The sequence below is a fragment of the Thalassophryne amazonica genome, unplaced genomic scaffold, assembly GCF_902500255.1.
Source record: "Thalassophryne amazonica unplaced genomic scaffold, fThaAma1.1, whole genome shotgun sequence".
In the NCBI taxonomy this organism is placed as follows: Eukaryota; Metazoa; Chordata; class Actinopteri; order Batrachoidiformes; family Batrachoididae; genus Thalassophryne; species Thalassophryne amazonica.
Genome location: NW_022986264.1, coordinates 119946 through 141834, shown reverse-complemented (window position 1 = coordinate 141834; position 21889 = coordinate 119946). Strand labels below are relative to the sequence as shown.

Sequence of the window (21889 nt, the reverse complement as noted above, 5' to 3'; positions counted from 1 at the left end):
GCTTGAGGTTTCTTCCTCAGAGGGAGTTTTTCCTTAACACTGTTGCTCTGGGAGTTAGTAAGGTTAGACCTTACTTGTGTGAAGCACCTTGAGGCAACTCTGTTGTGATTTGGTGCTATATAAATGAAAATAAAGTGAAATTGAAATTGTTGCAAAACAACCTGTATGTTAAAGTGGAAAAATGTGAGTTCCACAGAACCACCGTGTCTTTTCTTGTTGATGGAGAAATTTGGATGGAGCCAGAAAAGGTGGCAGCAGTGCATGAGTGGGCTGTCCCCCGTAATCACAAGGAGGTACAGAGATTCCTGGGGTTTGCCAATTACTACTGAAAGTTCATACGCAATTTCAGTAAAATTGCTGCTCCTTTACACAGCGTTACCTCTTCCCTCTGGGCTTTCTCCTGGATGCCGGAGTGGGATGAGGTGTTCAGGGTCCTAAAACAACGCTTCACTGCGGCCCCCGTACTGCTCCTCCCTGACCCTGCTCGTCAGTTTGTGGTTGAGGTTGATGCGTCTGACGTGGGTGTTGGTGCGATCCTGTCTCAAAGGAACCACACGGATAAAAGGTTCAATCCATGTGCCTTCTTGTCCACGAAACTGTCTGCAGCTGAGTGTAACTACAGCATTGGTGACTGTGAACTGCTGGAGGTTAAAGTGGGCTTGGAGGAATGGCAGCACTGGCTTGAGGAAGCACAGATGCCATTTCTTGTGTACACTGACCACAAAAATTTGCCTATCTGTGCACTGTTAAGCGTCTTAACACCAGGCAGGCTAGGTGGGCTATCTTTTTCATTAGATTTAATTAAGATTAGATTTTGTATCGACCTGATTCCATGAATGGCAATCCTGATGCCCTGTCATGACAATATTATAGCCCAGATGTGCTGTCCGATCCCTGTACGATTCTCACCTCCTCTCGTTTTGTTTCAGCCATCACGTGGGAGATTGAGTCACAGGTTAAATTACTGTCAGGGTTTGAGATTTTGCCATGTCTTCTGTTTTATTTTCTGGTCAGTTTTGTTGGGTTTGCTCATTGGTTTCCTTTGTGTGTTTATTTTCTTGCTGGGTTTTCCTGCTTGGGTCTGTCTCTCTTGTCTGTCTCCTGGTGCTTGGTGGTAGGTGTTTCACTCTGTCTGGCCACACCCTTGTTCTGGTGCTTTCCATGCACATGTTTCTAATCTGGTGTTGCACCTGTTCCCTGCCAGATCGATGCACCTTGTGCCTTTGCTTCCAGCTCTGCTCCTCATGTTTCCTCGTCCTGCTAGCCTTCTTGTTTTTATGACCACCTGCCTGTTTATTCAACCATAGCCTGATGCTAGTTGTACCTTTGCTCTTGTTGGACTGCCTTTACGTGTACCAAACTCAGCTTACTGTTACATTAAACAGTCTTAAACAACAGAGCTACGTGTCTGAGTCCTGCATTTGTGTCCAGCCACTCCTGTCCATACAGCCTGATATATAGGGAGTCCTCACTCTGACTTTTACATATCTAACTCTATGGTTAGACATTATTTTCCAGGTGGAACGTGGGAGACGCTTGAATGAAAATCCTTCTGTTCCAATGGGAATCTGCGCAGTTTGTCCACTCACAGCCACAGAAACTTGCACCTCCAGCAGAGCTGACACAGCTGTCTTGATGGCTTCCCTCACTTGTCTCCTTCTTGCAGGGTCACTCTGCCTTTGAGAACTGCCTCCTGCAGACAGAGTTACCCTGCTGTTTGTATGTAAATGAAGTCCAAGACATATCATGACATTAAGAAATGTTCATGTGTTCATCCCCTGACTTGTCCAAAGGAAAGAACTGGCTGTAAAAGTGATGACTGTGAGATGTGAATGTGGAGGGACTCTGTAGAAAAACGGCTGCACTTCCTAAATAGTCCACATGATATTTGAGTTCAAGCAAAGATTCACCAGCACCGTGGAGAACTTGTCTTCCTGTCCAAACACTTATGGACCTGGCTGTATGTGAGCATTGGAGATGTCCTTTGGCATTTCCGAGAGGCGTGTGTTTGCACGTCAGCCTCTTACGATGAAACCTCCAGAACAATTGAATAGAAGGAAGCGCTGCTTGCTGACTCTTTCCTCTGCAGAAAGGCACACTTCCTCTCAGCTCTCCAGTTCTGCTCCTCTGGACCTGCTGGACGCCTGGACCTGCAGCACGGGACAATGAAAACCTGCTTTTTGCTCTTAAATCTGCTTCTGTGGTGGAGCTCTGCCTGTAAGTACTCTCAGCATGTGCTTTTATTGAAGATCAGGGACATTTTCCCACTGTGGACGTCCACATGTGTCTCTGAAAGGACGTCCCAGCTTCGTGTGAATACGGTCTGGTTTTGGTCTTGGTGAGACAGGCTGTTTCTCTGACCTCTGATATTTATTTACTGTAAGTGAAGCTTCTTGTTTTCTACAGAGTCTTTTTATTCATGTCAGAGAAAGAAATTCTGAGAAGGAAACTGGATCAGAACCAGATATGAAGAGAAACAAACAGGAAAACGTTCACCAGCTGGCTTCATCATTCATTCATAGACATTTTTATTCATTGAGTGTAAAATGTTTCCAGCCGAGTGTTAAAAGGTTCAAATATCCAGAATGAGTTTGCTGATAGGAATCAACATGAAGGCACTTTGGATTGTGTCGGTACGTTTGGTCGTCTCTCCGGGTTTTGTGCCGTTGTCCTGCTCACAGACCAGAACCCAGAACGCACACAATCATGTTTATTCAAAAGCTTGACAAGAATTAGTTTGCACAAAAGTTTGCAGGGCTTTGGATGTATTCTGTTTGAAAGAAATTAAGCAAAAAAAATTTAAAAATTTGAAATTATTTACTGTTTACAGCCAATAAAAACAAAAAACAAAACAAAACAAAAACAAAATCAGAGCTTCTTTCAAAACCCGGGATTTAAAAAATGAAATGACCCATGAAGAAAACTTTAAATATTTCTCTGTTTGACTTTTTTTTTTAATCTTTCTTCAGGATGTTTATATTTTCCTCAACCTGTTTTTTTATGATGCAGTTTTTCAGTAATTAATCACATCTGCAAAACTCCTTCACTTTTTAATTTTAGTAAATAATGCTGATAATGATGTGAAACTGTTATTTGAGTGAAAACATTAAAATGACGTGTGAATGGTTCTTGACATGTCTGTTGAAGCACTTGGATGGACTCTAGAACTTCACACCAAAAACACTAACGCTGTTCTCATGTCTTCAGTGGGATTCCTCATCACACACGCTCCCAGCAGGCTGTGCCTTTCACACCGCACACGGACCATCATCCTGGGCCGGTGTGATGTCACAGACCCCGCCCAGCACTGGGTGTGGTGGGGTGGCACCAGACTGCTCCACACTCTGAGTTCTCGGTGTCTGTGGGCCAATCCCAGCCCTCACCTGCCGCGGCACACCCGCCTTGTCATGCTGAGCGACTGCACTGACGCACCACCGTGGAAATGCTACGACATAAACGGGGTGTTTGGATTGGCCGAGACGCCGCTCTACCTGAAGAAACAGGGACTAAGGCTGGTGGTCTGCGAAGACCCAAAGTTTTCAAACTGGACCACATATGATGTTGACTCCAGATGGAACAGTTCGTCTTTATGCGCAGATGAAGGTAAGTCAGAGCTCGAACACTGACAGACACTTTTCCCAACAATGGGGTCGTGACCCCACACATATTTGAAAAACTAAAATAAATTAATGACATCTTCTTAAGTACATCCACCACAGGACCAGATTTATCAGATGGTGATAATGTGGTGAAGCTGAGAGCAACACAAACCACACTGCACACAGTATGAGTTTGATTTCAGCAGCTGAATGATGAAGGTGACAATGAACCTGGCGGCTGAAGGCCAAAGGAGCTGGTTCAGAGAGGTTTGATGAACTGGTGAAGTGGGCGCTGGTCCAGCCAGAAACAGCAGGGAAGGTCCAAATGTACACAAGGCTGAGCCAGAGTCACATGCTGAAGAAACTGTAGGCAACAAAGAACCGAACTAATCACAGTTACAAGAAGCTCACAAGAACAACTGGAACATGACTATTATGTAGATGTTACAGACATGAACGAGCAAAGCTCTTCAGCACCTCACCATGTCATTGAGGTCCTTCAGACAGTTTATTTGAGCAAATGATTCAGGGGAGCATTGGCATAACTAAAACCTTTCAGCTTCTGGGGGGGGGGTGGGGGGCTCTGCCTCCCCCAGACTCCCCACCTTTTTACACATTTTTCTATTTTTCCCTTTCAGCTTCTGTGGGGGATTTGCCACCCTAATTAGAGCCCCCTAAACCCCCTGCCACTTTAAGCACATTTTTAAAATGTAGATGTAAATTATTCAAAGTTTTCAGCTGGTTGACAGTAGGTCTGTACAATATGGCCAAATTATCGTATCTCAATATTTTTATATCAATATGATATACGACATGACTATGATTTGACACAAAGTGCAGCAGCAGTGAAAATTAAACCTTCTTAAACAAAACAGTAATAATACCACACTCATTTTGACTCATCATAAGGTTAGGATACTGTGCCCTACAAATGTATTGGAATTTCACACATTTTAATTTGTTTATGCCATTTTAAATACAAGAAATATAATAAAAAAGAATAAAAATTTCTAAAATTATCTTCCTCAAACTCAAACTGAAAGCAAATTTGGGGAGGTGATGGTCTAGTGGTTAAGGTGTTAGGCTTGAGTCTAGAAGATCATGGGTTCAAATCCCCACTTGACTGGAAAATCACTAAGGGCCCTTGGGCAAGGTCTTTAATCCCCTATTGCTCCCGGTGTGTAGTGAGCGCCTTGTGTGGCAGCACCCTAACATCGGGGTGAATGTGAGTCATAATTGTAAAGCACATTGAGCATCTGATGCAGATGGAAAAGCGCTTTATAAATGCAGTCCATTTAAATCTCTAAAACTTGATAAAACCTGTAAATAATAATCAGTTTTACTGCCAGTTTTCTTCAGACAAGTCAGGGGATGGAAACATGAACATTTCCAAGTCACTGAATATGTCTTGGACTTTATTTACATCAATTATGAAGAAATACAAAAGTTTCTTTCACCAAAACATCAAATCTGGTCTTTCATCTCAAATGTACTTTCTGTCAAATTGTAGCTGAACTTTCAGGTCTTTTTTTTAAAGAAAAGCCTCCTCTACACCACTTCATCAGGAAGCTGGATTTTAGATTTTTAATTCATTTATATCGAGTTTTAGACTTTTGCTTTCAGGTTGAGTTTAAGCAAGATAACTTTAAATTTATTTATCTAAAGTTGTGTCACTCAGACAGCAAAATGAAGAGGTTATTTAAGCAACAGCTGCCTACCTGTTTAAAAAATCACTGGAGACAAACGTATATACAAAACAACCCGAATTAAAGGAGAAATGCAGCTTTTAACAACCTGGACCTCATTTGTGGGTAAAATACGGTCGTTTACTCACCAATATAACTTTTTCTTCTTCTACTAAGGTGGATTAGAACTCTTTGTGGTACACAGCACCACGAACTGGTGTACTCCTGGAACATGACAATTAAAGAGCAGTGAATGAAAGTACACCTGGAACATGAGTATCAGCACTTCCTGTTTTAGTGTGAGTTTGCCACTGTGTTCCTGGGATATTCCATGGGATATTGTCTGTCAATCCAGGAAATGTTTGTTTGGCACTTCCTGTTTAGGAGGCCCTGTACCATGAGTGAGCTATGACTATTAACAAGCAGTGAATGAAACTACACCTGGAACATGACTATTAAAGAGCAGTGAATGAAACTACACCTGGAACATGACTATTAACAAGCAGTGAATGAAACTACACCTGGAACATGACTACTAAGAATGAAACTACACCTGGAACATGACTATTAAAGAGCAGTGAATGAAACTACACCTGGAACATGACTATTAACAAGCAGTGAATTAAACTACACCTGGAACATGACTATTAAACAGCAGTGAATGAAACTACACCTGGAACATGACTATTAAACAGCAGTGAATGAAACTACACCTGGAACATGACTACTAAACAGCAGTGAATGAAACTACACCTGGAACATGACTACTAAACAGCAGTGAATGAAACTACACCTGGAACATGACTACTAAAGAGGAGTGAATGAAACTACACATGGAACATGACTACTAAGAATGAAAGTACACCTGGAACATGACTACTAAGAATGAAAGTACACCTGGAACATGACTACTAAAGAGGAGTGAATGAAACTACACCTGGAACATGACTATTAAAGAGCAGTGAATGAAACTACACCTGGAACATGACTACTAAGAATGAAAGTACACCTGGAACATGACTACTAAAAAGGAGTGAATGAAACTACACCTGGAACATGACTACTAAGAATGAAACTACACCTGGAACATGACTATTAAAGAGCAGTGAATGAAACTACACCTGCGGGACCTGACGTACATGCTGGACATGGGTCTCAGGATCCGGAGAAAAGATGAGAATATCGTCCAGATATACGAAGACGAATCGTTGCAGGAAGTCCCGCAAGACGTCGTTAACCAAGGCTTGGAACGTCGCGGGGGCGTTGGTGAGGCCGAACGGCATGACCAGGTACTCAAAGTGACCTAACGGGGTGTTAAATGCCATCTTCCATTCGTCTCCCTTCCGGATCCGAACCAGGTGATACGCATTTCTAAGATCCAGCTTAGTAAAGATTTTGGCTCCATGCAGGGGGTGAACACGGAATCCAGCAACGGCAACGGGTATCGGTTGCAAACCGTAATCTCATTCAGCCCCCTGTAATCAATGCATGGACAGAGTCCGCCATCTTTCTTGCCCACAAAAAAGAAACCTGCCCCCATCGGGGAGGTGGAGTTCCGGATCAGCCCGGCAGCTAATGAGTCCCGGATGTAGGTCTCCATTGATTCGCACTCAGGTCATGAGAGGTTGTACAGCCTGCTGGACGGGAACTCAGCGCCTGGAACCAAATCAATGGCACAATCGTACGGACGGTGCGGGGGAAGGGTGAGTGCCAGATCCTTGCTGAAGACGTCAGCAAGATCGTGGTACTCAACCGGCACTGCCGTCAGATTGGGAGGGACTTTGACCTCCTCCTTAGCCTGTAAACCGGGAGGAACCGAGGATCCTAAACACACCCGATGGCAGGTTTCGCTCCACTGAACCACCACCCCAGACGGCCAATCAATCCGGGGATTGTGCTTCAACATCCATGGGAAGCCCAAAATCACGTGGGAGGTAGAAGGAGTTACAAAAAACTCAATCTCCTCCCGATGGTTTCCAGACACCACCAGAGTTACTGGTTGTGTCTTGTGTGTGATTAAAGGGAGGAGGGTGCCATCTAGTGCCCGCACCTGCAATGGCGAAGGAAGCGCCACCAGAGGGAGCCCTACCTCCCTTGCCCATCTGCTGTCTAGCAGATTCCCTTCTGACCCCGTGTCCACCACTGCTGGGGCTTGAAGGGTTAAATCCCCGCTCAGGATTGTAACTGGGAGTCGTGTGGCAATCTGTATGTGTCCCACGTGAATGTTTTGACCCCCCCTTAGCCCAGTCTCATCGGGGGTGTGTTGTTGTGGCCGTTTGGGGCAGTTCTTCTGTATGTGCTCCTTTGAGCTGCAGAAAAAACACTCCCCGCGGACCAGCCTCCTCATTTTGGCCCTGTGCGTTTCCCTAACAACGTCAGCAGGGGGAGCTGTTGCCCCACGGAGCGCTGCGGCTGTGGAGCGTGGGGAGGGCAGCCCCTTTTCAAACCCGGAAGGGAGAGGGGCGGCGCGTATCCGGCCACGTCCTTCGCCTCGCTCCCGACGGCGTTCCTCCAACCGATTGTCTAACCGTATAACGCGATCGATAAGCCCATCTAAATCCCGCGGTTCCTCCTTAGCTACCAGATGCTCCTTCAGGACCGATGACAGTCCGTTTATGAAGGCGGCGCGGAGCGCAACGTTATTCCAGCCGGACCTCGCAGCCGCGATGCGGAAGTCGACTGCATATTCAGCTGCGCACCGGCGCCCCTGTCGCATTGACAGCAGCATTGTTGAAGCGGTCTCTCCTCTGTTAGGGTGATCAAACACTGTTCTGAACTCCCCCACAAACTCAGTGTATACTGATAACAACCGTGAGTTCTGTTCCCAGAGCGCCGTAGCCCAGGCGCGTGCCTTACCCCGAAGCAAAGCAATAACATAAGCCACCTTGCTGGCGTCAGACGCATACATCACGGGTCGTTGTGCAAAGACGAGTGAACACTGCATCAGAAAGTCCGCGCACGTCTCCACACAACCCCCGTATGGCTCAGGGGGACTTATGTATGCTTCAGGGGATGGTGGGGGGGTTTGTTGAACGACCAGTGGAATGTTAATACCCGGCACCGGGTCGGCAGGAGGAGGAGCCGCAGCAGCGCTCTGATCGCACGCTTCCACCTGTGCAGTGAGAGCCTCCATCCTGCGATTAAGGATGATGTTTTGCTCGGACATCAAATCCAGCCGAGCGGTAAAGGCGGTGACGATTTGCTGCAACTCACCGATCACGCCTCCTGCAGACGCCTGTGCACCCTGCTCTTCCATTGGCTGTCCAACAGATGGATGACGCCCCTCGGGATCCATGACGCTGGCTGAGATATCCTGTTGTGAAAGTGTAGTGACACGGACCCACAACAGGGGGCACAAATGAACGGTCAATAGATGAGCCAAAAAGTAACAATTTAATGTTGTGAAGGTGCACAACGACTACACAGACAATCTCAGAATATGATAACAGTCAATCCACAAAGGTGACGTGTGGGCAGGCTCGAGGATAGAAGACGTCTGTCCTGAGAAGAGCCGGAACCACACGATTTCCGCTGCCACCGAACCTGGTGAATACTGCCAAGTCCCGAATTCCCAGGTGATCACCGTCCCCGACTGTCGGATCTGGTACTGCTGGCGAAGAACAAAGACAGTCAAGTGTGGGTGTGTGTACACCCTGTAACAACAACGGTGGGAATGCCACCTCCACCTCTCACTCAATATTCTGATGAGTATGCAGTGATCCCTCAGAGGAAAAGAGTGCCATCCTGCACTCACTCAGGTTCCACAAAACAAGGGACCGGTACGCCTGCAAACACTCACAATATACAGATTATAAGGTAAACATAAATGGCTGAGGATATTACCTCCATAGAAGTACGATATCTCAGCGATGAGGTGGAGATGACGTCTGGGTTTTATGGAGTGAGGTCATGAAGAATGGCAGGGCGCCCTCTGGTGGTGGGCCAGCAGTACCTCCTCTTCTGGCGGCCCACACAACACACTGGCCATTCTTTTACTGCCACAGTTTTAGCAGGGTCGGTCGCCACTCCCTTCTCACTGATCACATGGCCTAAATAAGTCACCTCACGTTGAAAGAGATTGCACTTCTTTGGTTGTAACTTGAGGCCAAGTTGGCTCAGCCTTTGGAACACTTCCTCCAGATGTTTCAGGTGGTTGTTGAAATCTGGAGAAAAAACCACAACATCACCCAGATATATCAGAAAGTCATTAACCAAATTTCCCAAACAGCACTGCATCAGCCTCTGAAACATGGCAGGGGCATTACATAGGCCAAAGGGCATCCTCTTGAACTCATACAGGCCAAAGGGGGTTGTAAATGCTGTCTTCTCACAGTCAGCAGGGTCCAATCCAATCCAAGCCAGTTTATTTATAGAGCACATTTAAAAACAACAAAGTTGACCAAAGCACTGTACAAAGACATAAAATAAATAAATAAATAAATAATCACATGATAAATAACAGTGGCAACAATAAAAGTTTTTTTATAACAGTAAAATCATCAACCCTCTAGTCAAAAGCAAAAGAAAACAAGTATGTTTTAAGATGAGATTTAAAAACTAGAGGTTACTCTGCCTGATACAGAGAGGCAGGTCATTCCACAATCTGGGACCAACAGCAGAGAAAGCTCTATCACCTCTACATTTGAGCTTGGTCTGAGGAACTACAAGCAGAGCTTGATCTCGTGACCTAAGAGAACGTGATGGGGAATAAGACACGAGCAGGTCAGACAGATACAGTGGAGCAAGATCATTAAGACAATTAAAAAACAAACAATAAAATTTTAAAATCAATACGATAGTGAACAGGCAGCCAGTGAAGGGAAAAAAGAACGGGCAAAACATGGTCACACCTCCAGGATCCAGTCAAAAGATGGGCTGCAGCATTCTGGACCAGCTGCAGCCGTGCAAGTGAGGCCTGGCTAATACCAGCGTACAGTGCATTATAATAATCCAGCCGAGTCATAACAATAGCATGGATTAAAATCTCCAAGTGATGCCTTGAAAGTGAGGACTTAATCTTAGTTAGCCTCAAATGAAAGAAACTTGCCTTCACAACAGCACTGATTTGTTTAACAAGCTTAAAATCTTCATCCATTCTCACACCAAGGTTGCAAACAGTAGATTTAATACATTGTGTCAATGGTCCAAGGTTTATTGAACCACAACTACCTGCTGTACTTGGCCTCTTTCATTAAAGAGTAGGAAGTTTGCAGACATCTTTTTTTTTTTTTTCTTTTTAAATTTTTTGATATAGCGCCAAATCACAACAAACAGTTGCCCCAAGGCGCTTTATATTGTAAGGCAAGGCCATACAATAATTATGTAAAACCCCAACGGTCAAAACGACCCCCTGTGAGCAAGCACTTGGCTACAGTGGGAAGGAAAAACTCCCTTTTAACAGGAAGAAACCTCCAGCAGAACCAGGCTCAGGGAGGGGCAGTCTTCTGCTGGGACTGGTTGGGGCTGAGGGAGAGAACCAGGAAAAAGACATGCTGTGGAGGGGAGCAGAGATCAATCACTAATGATTAAATGCAGAGTGGTGCATACAGAGCAAAAAGAGAAACACTCAGTGCATCATGGGAACCCCCCAGCAGTCTAAGTCTATAGCAGCATAACTAGGGGATGGTTTAGGGTCACCTGATCCAGCCCTAACTATAAGCTTTAGCAAAAAGGAAAGTTTTAAGCCTAATCTTAAAAGTAGAGAGGGTGTCTGTCTCCCTGATCTGAATTGGGAGCTGGTTCCACAGGAGAGGAGCCTGAAAGCTGAAGGCTCTGCCTCCCATTCTACTCTTACAAACCCTAGGAACTACAAGTAAGCCTGCAGTCTGAGAGCGAAGCGCTCTATTGGGGTGATATGGTACTACGAGGTCCCTAAGATAAGATGGGACCTGATTATTCAAAACCTTATAAGTAAGAAGAAGAATTTTAAATTCTATTCTAGAATTAACAGGAAGCCAATGAAGAGAGGCCAATATGGGTGAGATATGCTCTCTCCTTCTAGTCCCCGTCAGTACTCTAGCTGCAGCATTTTGAATTAACTGAAGGCTGTTTAGGGAACTTTTAGGACAACCTGATAATAATGAATTACAATAGTCCAGCCTAGAGGAAATAAATGCATGAATTAGTTTTTCAGCATCACTCTGAGACAAGACCTTTCTGATTTTAGAGATATTGCGTAAATGCAAAAAAGCAGTCCTACATATTTGTTTAATATGCGCTTTGAATGACATATCCTGATCAAAAATGACTCCAAGATTTCTCACAGTATTACTAGAGGTCAGGGTAATGCCATCCAGAGTAAGGATCTGGTTAGACACCATGTTTCTAAGATTTGTGGGGCCAAGTACAATAACTTCAGTTTTATCTGAGTTTAAAAGCAGGAAATTAGAGGTCATCCATGTCTTTATGTCTGTAAGACAATCCTGCAGTTTAGCTAATTGGTGTGTGTCCTCTGGCTTCATGGATAGATAAAGCTGGGTATCATCTGCGTAACAATGAAAATTTAAGCAATACCGTCTAATAATACTGCCTAAGGGAAGCATGTATAAAGTGAATAAAATTGGTCCTAGCACAGAACCTTGTGGAACTCCATAATTAACTTTAGTCTGTGAAGAAGATTCCCCATTTACATGAACAAATTGTAATCTATTAGACAAATATGATTCAAACCACCGCAGCGCAGTGCCTTTAATACCTATGGCATGCTCTAATCTCTGTAATAAAATTTTATGGTCAACAGTATCAAAAGCAGCACTGAGGTCTAACAGAACAAGCACAGAGATGAGTCCACTGTCCGAGGCCATAAGAAGATCATTTGTAACCTTCACTAATGCTGTTTCTGTACTATGATGAATTCTAAAATCTGACTGAAACTCTTCAAATAGACCATTCCTCTGCAGATGATCAGTTAGCTGTTTTACAACTACCCTTTCTAGAATTTTTGAGAGAAAAGGAAGGTTGGAGATTGGCCTATAATTAGCTAAGATAGCTGGGTCAAGTGATGGCTTTTTAAGTAATGGTTTAATTACTGCCACCTTAAAAGCCTGTGGTACATAGCCAACTAACAAAGATAGATTGATCATATTTAAGATCGAAGCATTAAATAATGGTAGGGCTTCCTTGAGCAGCCTGGTAGGAATGGGGTCTAATAAACATGTTGATGGTTTGGATGAAGTAACTAATGAAAATAACTCAGACAGAACAATCGGAGAGAAAGAGTCTAACCAAATACAGGCATCACTGAAAGCAGCCAAAGATAACGATACGTCTTTGGGATGGTTATGAGTAATTTTTTCTCTAATAGTTAAAATTTTGTTAGCAAAGAAAGTCATGAAGTCATTACTAGTTAAAGTTAATGGAATACTCAGCTCAATAGAGCTCTGATTCTTTGTCAGCCTGGCTACAGTGCTGAAAAGAAACCTGGGGTTGTTCTTATTTTCTTCAATTAGTGATGAGTAGAAAGATGTCCTAGCTTTACGGAGGGCTTTTTTATAGAGCAACAGACTCTTTTTCCAGGCTAAGTGAAGATCTTCTAAATTAGTGAGACGCCATTTCCTCTCCAACTTACGGGTTATCTGCTTTAAGCTACGAGTTTGTGAGTTATACCACGGAGTCAGGCACTTCTGATTTAAAGCTCTCTTTTTTAGAGGAGCTACAGCATCCAAAGTTGTCTTCAATGAGGATGTAAAACTATTGACGAGATACTCTATCTCACTTACAGAGTTTAGGTAGCTACTCTGCACTGTGTTGGTATATGGCATTAGAGAACATAAAGAAGGAATCATATCCTTAAACCTAGTTACAGCGCTTTCTGAAAGACTTCTAGTGTAATGAAACTTATTCCCCACTGCTGGGTAGTCCATCAGAGTAAATGTAAATGTTATTAAGAAATGATCAGACAGAAGGGAGTTTTCAGGGAATACTGTTAAGTCTTCTATTTCCATACCTAAGATATGATTAAAGTGGTGGGTGGACTCATTTACTTTTTGAGCAAAGCCAATAGAGTCTAATAATAGATTAAATGCAGTGTTGAGGCTGTCATTCTCAGCATCTGTGTGGATGTTAAAATCGCCCACTATAATTATCTTATCTGAGCTAAGCACTAAGTCAGACAAAAGGTCTGAAAATTCACAGAGAAACTCACAGTAACGACTAGGTGGACGATAGATAATAACAAATAAAACTGGTTTTTGGGACTTCCAATTTGGATGGACAAGACTAAGAGACAAGCTTTCAAATGAATTAAAGCTCTGTCTGGGTTTTTGATTAATTAATAAGCTGGAATGGAAGATTGCTGCTAATCCTCCGCCCCGGCCCATGCTACGAGCATTCTGACAGTTAGTGTGACTCGGGGGTGTTGACTCATTTAAACTAACATATTCATCCTGCTGTAACCAAGTTTCTGTTAGGCAGAATAAATCAATATGTTGATCAATTATTATATCATTTACCAACAGGGACTTAGAAGAGAGAGACCTAATGTTTAATAGACCACATTTAACTGTTTTAGTCTGTGGTGCAGTTGAAGGTGCTATATGATTTTTTCTTTTTGAATTTTTATGCTTAAATAGATTTTTGCTGGTTATTGGTAGTCTGGGAGCAGGCACCGTCTCTACGGGGATGGGGTAATGAGGGGATGGCAGGGGGAGAGAAGCTGCAGAGAGGTGTGTAAGACTACAACTCTGCTTCCTGGTCCCAACCCTGGATAGTCACGGTTTGGAGGATTTAAGAAAATTGGCCAGATTTCTAGAAATGAGAGCTGCTCCATCCAAAGTGGGATGGATGCCGTCTCTCCTAACAAGACCAGGTTTTCCCCAGAAGCTTTGCCAATTATCTATGAAGCCCACCTCATTTTTGGACACCACTCAGACAGCCAGCAATTCAAGGAGAACATGCAGCTAAACATGTCACTCCCGGTCTGATTGGGGAGGGGCCCAGAGAAAACTACAGAGTCCGACATTGTTTTTGCAAAGTTACACACCGATTTAATGTTAATTTTAGTGACCTCCGATTGGCGTAACCGGGTGTCATTACTGCCGACGTGAATTACAATCTTACCAAATTTACGCTTAGCCTTAGCCAGCAGTTTCAAATTTCCTTCAATGTCGCCTGCTCTGGCCCCCGGAAGACAATTGACTATGGTTGCTGGTGTCGCTAACTTCACATTTCGCAAAACAGAGTCGCCAATAACCAGAGTTTGATCCTCGGCGGGTGTGTCGTCGAGTGGGGAAAAACGGTTAGAGATGTGAACGGGTTGGCGGTGTACACGGGGCTTCTGTTTAGGGCTACGCTTCCTCCTCACAGTCACCCAGTCAGCCTGCTTTCCCGGCTGCTCGGGATCTGCCAGGGGGTAACTAACGGCGGCTAAGCTACCTTGGTCCGCACCGACTACAGGGGCCTGGCTAGCTGTAGAATTTTCCACGGTGCGGAGCCGAGTCTCCAATTCGCCCAGCCTGGCCTCCAAAGCTACGAATAAGCTACACTTATTACAAGTACCGTTACTGCTAAAGGAGGCCGAGGAATAACTAAACATTTCACACCCAGAGCAGAAAAGTGCGGGAGAGACAGGAGAAGCCGCCATGCTAAATCGGCTAAGAGCTAGTAGCTACGCTAAGCTAGCGGATTCCTAAAAACACGCAAAGTGAATAATGTGTAAATAATTTAGAGGTGATTCAGCAGAAGGAGTGCTTTAGTTAAGGCACGTAAAGATTACACTGGGAAACAAATCGTAATCTAGATAACTAGATCAATCTAACTGCGCAGATTAAACAGCTAACAGATACAGAAAAACACCGCTGTGCTCCGGAACAGGAAGTGATACAATACCGCAGTGAGAGCCAACCACCCAGTCTTTAATGTTCTCGATGCACTCTAGAAGTTGATTGGCACCAAAAGCATTCTCACACTTTAGGGGCACATAGATTTGACTGTCATCAGCATAAAGGTGAAATGAAGGTCCATCTTGACTTGCCAGTAACCACTGGCCAGGTCCAGACTATAATACTATTTGACAGCTTTCAGCCCTGTCAGGGATTCCTCTATACCGGGTAGGGGGTAGGCATCTTTATGAGTCAGTGTGTTAACTTTCCTATAGTCCTCACAGAATCTCCAGCCGCCATCCTTCTTCCTCACAAGCACGATCAGGATGGCCCATGGGCTGGCACTTTCTCTCACTACTCCACTATCAAGCATGTTCTTTAATAGTGTCTGTAGTTCTTGGTATAACACAAGGGGGACTGGAGGATACTGCTCTCAACTAGGGGGCGCTGAGCCTGTTGGTATTTGGTGTCTAATAACTCCAGTTCGGCCAAAGTCTTCCTCGTGCTGTGAAAAAACCTTCCTCCATCTATAGAGCAAGGCTGTCAACTCCTCTTGCTGTCCTGAAGTAAGGCCATCCCCCTGCAGGGACAACACAGGATGTGAACGTTTGACTTCTCCATCTCCCACCCCCATGCGTCTCACTGTCACCTCAACAACATCTGGGGCTACAGAATTAAGTACAAGCTCCTGTTCTCCTTGGATATCCACAGCCATAACCTCCCTGACGCTAGCCACTGGCTGTCACTGCGGACCTTCCACCGGGTATGGATTATGGTTGTACACTCTGCATGGGATGCATCCTTCTGTCACACTGGCCAAGGTCTGCCCTTATACGCCACTTTCTATCACCATCTGGAAGAGGTTCAACCATAACACAAGATGAGTTAGAAGAGGTGGGAGTTAGCTGCATCCACAAGACCATCTCCGACTTAGGAGGGATGACTACTGGTGCCTGGCAAGGCAACCCCTTCATACAACGGTACCGGACCTTTGATAGCGGCCCTTTGGCAATCCACAAACGCTCTGGACCAGACTTCCCTTTCTGTGGATGTCATCATAGTTTTAAAAGCTAGCAACCACGGGTGACTCCTTATAATGTTCATCCCCAGTATGCCCTTATCGGGGCCCAAACAGTCATCCTTTACAATTATTATCCCTTTACCTGGGACATCAATGCGTCCCACCATACAATCAACAAGGGCGTAGCCTATATAGGGTATCTTCAGTCCATTAGCAGCCCAGAGAGTCAGCCAATGCACAGTATCTGCACCAGTCACCCGGTCCCTTCCAGGTGCCTATTAAATAAACTTTGGCTCATCAGCGTAACCTGTGACCCAGTGTCGAGTACAAAAGGAACAGCTTGGTTAGTCAACTTTATTAGAACATCAGGGCACTCACCGACAAGGGCAGACTTCGGCTCTGGGTCAATCCCAGGCTCTGTTGCGTTTGGTTTGGGCTCCTGCTCCAGATTTACTGCCCCCAGGTCTTGGCCCTGAGCTGCAGGGGAAGCTAAAAAATCCTGTGACCTAGCTGACCTCTGAGGGCACCGGCACTGCACATGACCAGCTGCTCCACAAGCTTGACAAATAGGCCTCCCCTCTGGATCCCACTGATAAATGGCAGAAGTGGTACACCCTGGCGGCCTTGTGCGGGGAGCTGATGGAGCCTCAGGTGGTGAACTGTGGATGGAAAACTGGGTCATTATGTCTTTAATGAGATCAGAGGAGAGAGCTTTTAATTGATCTTTAATCTCAGTCCTTATCTCACCAAACAATTCTTCCTTGAGCTTGGCCTTAATCTGTACTTTCAGTTGATCAGGGTTGACTGCTGCCTGCCTCTGTGGGGCATAGGAGACTCTATTTGAAATAGTGGCTTCCTCATCCTTGTCGAACTCCTGTGCCAAAGCCTGGGCTTCTTTGCAGGCATCTTTAAAAGACATAGTTCTTTGATGTCTCATTTGTCGAATCAATGCTTGCCTAATCGGCCCCTTCCTCAAACCCACCATAAGCTGGTCCAGCAGTGCATCATCTTCCCCACTGGTGCCATCTTCATCATTCTCTTGCCATCTATAAAATAATTATCTTAAACACAAAATAAAATCATTAACAGTTTCATCAGTCTTTTGTTTTTGTGGTTCCATCCTCAAAGTGCCGTTCTTTACCTGCACCACCGATGAATCCAAGGGAAGGAAAGCGCTCAGACCCAATACCCAGGAAGCCAACAGAGACACATGCTGCAAAAAAAAAAAAAAAAAATGGGCCGGTGTTTAATGACCTCAGACAATATTAACCACACAGTCGAATCTACATGGTGCACAACAACATCCCTTTCACTTCGTTTGTCAAGCGTTGAATTTCCTCGGTTGTGCCATCTTCTCACCTCTCCGTCTTCACGCCTTCTTCCCGTACAGTCGCTTCCTGGTTCCCTTTGATCTGGTCACCCCTTCTGTGCCCTCCTCCTGTCCTTTATAAGCCTCCACCTTTGAGATCAGCCAATAAAATTCAGTGGGGGAGGAGTTATTCAATTAGTCCAGTTTCATCCAACTCTAGTCCAAATAAACAACTACAACTAATAGCAACCCAATAAAACACTGCAAGCAAGTATATTATATATGTATTATATAAAAACATTCAAACAAACACAACACACAAATAAAAACTCAAATAATTAAGGGACCATGGAAAAAAGCTAAAAAAAGACCATTGTGACATAGACATAATATAAAAAGGGTGAGTTCAACACAAATTGTCTTCCTCACAGAAGGTAATCAAACATAAAACTTTCTTCCTCTAAAAGGAGGGTTCAAAATGTTGTGTCTCTTACTCAATAAGGAGTGCACCAAACCCAGTGTCTCTTTCTCATTGGAGTGTCAGCAGGACAGTCTTTATCTCAAAAAGGATATTTCAACACACAAAGTGAAATGGGAGACTGGGAAAATCAGAGGAAAATAATCCTCCTTTCTAATGGATGAATGTACAGGTAACAACTTGAACACACTGGGAAAGTGCTCCAGGAAGTGCATAGAAAACTCACAGGAGGAATGTTTCTGTGTAGGCTCTCAGTTGTCCAGGTGGTTTCCATAGTAGAGAAGCTTGAGTCTTCGACTGGACTGGGTTGCTTGATGCGAGGACGTTTCGCTTCAAATCGCAGAAGCTTCCTCAGCTAAAATTCTTGCTCTGGTGGTCTGACTTCTGTCTTGACTCTTGTCGAGAAGAATGAACCAAAGTCACAAAAGCTGGAGTTTTAAACCTAACCATACCCCTCCTATCGAGAGGCAGACTGCTAAGGCTAGTGACTAAACAATAGCTCTAATTACAACCTATTGTGCTCTAGTTAGCACCCTCCTAATGACAGGGCAGATGTGGCTCCCTTAACGACTCTGCTGATCAATCAATCAATCAATCAATCAATTTTTTTATATAGCGCCAAATCACAACAAACAGTTGCCCCAAGGCGCTTTATATTGTAAGGCAAGGCCATACAATAATTATGTAAAACCCCAACGGTCAAAACGACCCCCTGTGAGCAAGCACTTGGCTACAGTGGGAAGGAAAAACTCCCTTTTAACAGGAAGAAACCTCCAGCAGAACCAGGCTCAGGGAGGGGCAGTCTTCTGCTGGGACTGGTTGGGGCTGAGGGAGAGAACCAGGAAAAAGACATGCTGTGGAGGGGAGCAGAGATCAATCACTAATGATTAAATGCAGAGTGGTGCATACAGAGCAAAAAGAGAAAGAAACAGTGCATCATTGGAACCCCCCAGCAGTCTACGTCTATAGCAGCATAACTAAGGGATGGTTCAGGGTCACCTGATCCAGCCCTAACTATAAGCTTTACCAAAAAGGAAAGTTTTAAGCCTAATCTTAAAAGTAGAGAGGGTATCTGTCTCCCTGATCTGAATTGGGAGCTGGTTCCACAGGAGAGGAGCCTGAAAGCTGAAGGCTCTGCCTCCCATTCTACTCTTACAAACCCTAGGAACTACAAGTAAGCCTGCAGTCTGAGAGCGAAGCGCTCTATTGGGGTGATATGGTACTATGAGGTCCCTAAGATAAGATGGGACCTGATTATTCAAAACCTTATAAGTAAGAAGAAGAATTTTAAATTCTATTCTAGAATTAACAGGAAGCCAGTGAAGAGAGGCCAATATGGGTGAGATATGCTCTCTCCTTCTAGTCCCCGTCAGTACTCTAGCTGCAGCATTTTGAATTAACTGAAGGCTTTTCAGGGAACTTTTAGGACAACCTGATAATAATGAATTACAATAGTCCAGCCTAGAGGAAATAAATGCATGAATTAGTTTTTCAGCATCACTCTGAGACAAGACCTTTCTGATTTTAGAGATATTGCGTAAATGCAAAAAAGCAGTCCTACATATTTGTTTAATATGCGCTTTGAATGACATATCCTGATCAAAAATGACTCCAAGATTTCTCACAGTATTACTAGAGGTCAGGGTAATGCCATCCAGAGTAAGGATCTGGTTAGACACCATGTTTCTAAGATTTGTGGGGCCAAGTACAATAACTTCAGTTTTATCTGAGTTTAAAAGCAGGAAATTAGAGGTCATCCATGTCTTTATGTCTGTAAGACAATCCTGCAGTTTAGCTAATTGGTGTGTGTCCTCTGGCTTCATGGATAGATAAAGCTGGGTATCATCTGCGTAACAATGAAAATTTAAGCAATACCGTCTAATAATACTGCCTAAGGGAAGCATGTATAAAGTGAATAAAATTGGTCCTAGCACAGAACCTTGTGGAACTCCATAATTAACTTTAGTCTGTGAAGAAGATTCCCCATTTACATGAACAAATTGTAATCTATTAGACAAATATGATTCAAACCACCGCAGCGCAGTGCCTTTAATACCTATGGCATGCTCTAATCTCTGTAATAAAATTTTATGGTCAACAGTATCAAAAGCAGCACTGAGGTCTAACAGAACAAGCACAGAGATGAGTCCACTGTCCGAGGCCATAAGAAGATCATTTGTAACCTTCACTAATGCTGTTTCTGTACTATGATGAATTCTAAAACCTGACTGAAACTCTTCAAATAGACCATTCCTCTGCAGATGATCAGTTAGCTGTTTTACAACTACCCTTTCAAGAATTTTTGAGAGAAAAGGAAGGTTGGAGATTGGCCTATAATTAGCTAAGATAGCTGGGTCAAGTGATGGCTTTTTAAGTAATGGTTTAATTACTGCCACCTTAAAAGCCTGTGGTACATAGCCAACTAACAAAGATAGATTGATCATATTTAAGATCGAAGCATTAAATAAAGGTAGGACTTCCTTGAGCAGCCTGGTAGGAATGGGGTCTAATAAACATGTTGATGGTTTGGATGAAGTAACTAATGAAAATAACTCAGACAGAACAATCGGAGAGAAAGAGTCTAACCAAATACAGGCATCACTGAAAGCAGCCAAAGATAACGATACGTCTTTGGGATGGTTATGAGTAATTTTTTCTCTAATAGTTAAAATTTTGTTAGCAAAGAAAGTCATGAAGTCATTACTAGTTAAAGTTAATGGAATACTCAGCTCAATAGAGCTCTGACTCTTTGTCAGCCTGACTACAGTGCTGAAAAGAAACCTGGGGTTGTTCTTATTTTCTTCAATTAGTGATGAGTAGAAAGATGTCCTAGCTTTACGGAGGGCTTTTTTATAGAGCAACAGACTCTTTAAAATTAGATCTTCTAAATTAGTGAGACGCCATTTCCTCTCCAACTTACGGGTTATCTGCTTTAAGCTACGAGTTTGTGAGTTATACCACGGAGTCAGACACTTCTGATTTAAAGCTCTCTTTTTCAGAGGAGCTACAGCATCCAAAGTTGTCTTCAATGAGGATGTAAAACTATTGACGAGATACTCTATCTCCCTTACAGAGTTTAGGTAGCTACTCTGCTCTGTGTTGGTATATGGCATTAGAGAACATAAAGAAGGAATCATATCCTTAAACCTAGTTACAGCGCTTTCTGAAAGACTTCTAGTGTAATGAAACTTATTCCCCACTGCTGGGTAGTCCATCAGAGTAAATGTAAATGTTATTAAGAAATGATCAGACAGAAGGGAGTTTTCAGGGAATACTGTTAAGTCTTCTATTTCCATACCATAAGTCAGAACAAGATCTAAGATATGATTAAAGTGGTGGGTGGACTCATTTACTTTTTGAGCAAAGCCAATAGAGTCTAATAATAGATTAAATGCAGTGTTGAGGCTGTCATTCTCAGCATCTGTGTGGATGTTAAAATCGCCCACTATAATTATCTTATCTGAGCTAAGCACTAAGTCAGACAAAAGGTCTGAAAATTCACAGAGAAACTCACAGTAACGACTAGGTGGACGATAGATAATAACAAATAAAACTGGTTTTTGGGACTTCCAATTTGGATGGACAAGACTAAGAGACAAGCTTTCAAATGAATTAAAGCTCTGTCTGGGTTTTTGATTAATTAATAAGATGGAATGGAAGATTGCTGCTAATCCTCTGCCCCGGCCCGTGCTACGAGCATTCTGACAGTTAGTGTGACTCGGGGGTGTTGACTCATTTAAACTAACATATTCATCCTGCTGTAACCAGGTTTCTGTTAGGCAGAATAAATCAATATGTTGATCAATTATTATATCATTTACCAACAGGGACTCAGAAGAGAGAGACCTAATGTTTAATAGACCACATTTAACTGTTTTAGTCTGTGGTGCAGTTGAAGGTGCTATATGATTTTTTCTTTTTGAATTTTTATGCTTAAATAGATTTTTGCTGGTTATTGGTAGTCTGGGAGCAGGCACCG

At 43.7% G+C, this 21889-nt stretch overlaps 1 protein-coding gene across 1 annotated transcript in view; it reads left to right on the top strand.

Moving 5' to 3' along the window:
- The first annotated feature begins 2105 nt into the window (after positions 1 to 2105).
- LOC117505893 (mucin-5AC-like) overlaps positions 2106 to 21889 on the top strand; it is a 131897-nt gene continuing 112113 nt past the window's right edge. The window contains exons 1-2 of the mRNA XM_034165429.1: positions 2106 to 2217; positions 3208 to 3603. Of these exons, the coding sequence (XP_034021320.1) occupies positions 2166 to 2217; positions 3208 to 3603 (448 nt within the window). The 5' untranslated portion in view covers positions 2106 to 2165. The remainder of the gene's footprint in view (positions 2218 to 3207; positions 3604 to 21889) is intronic.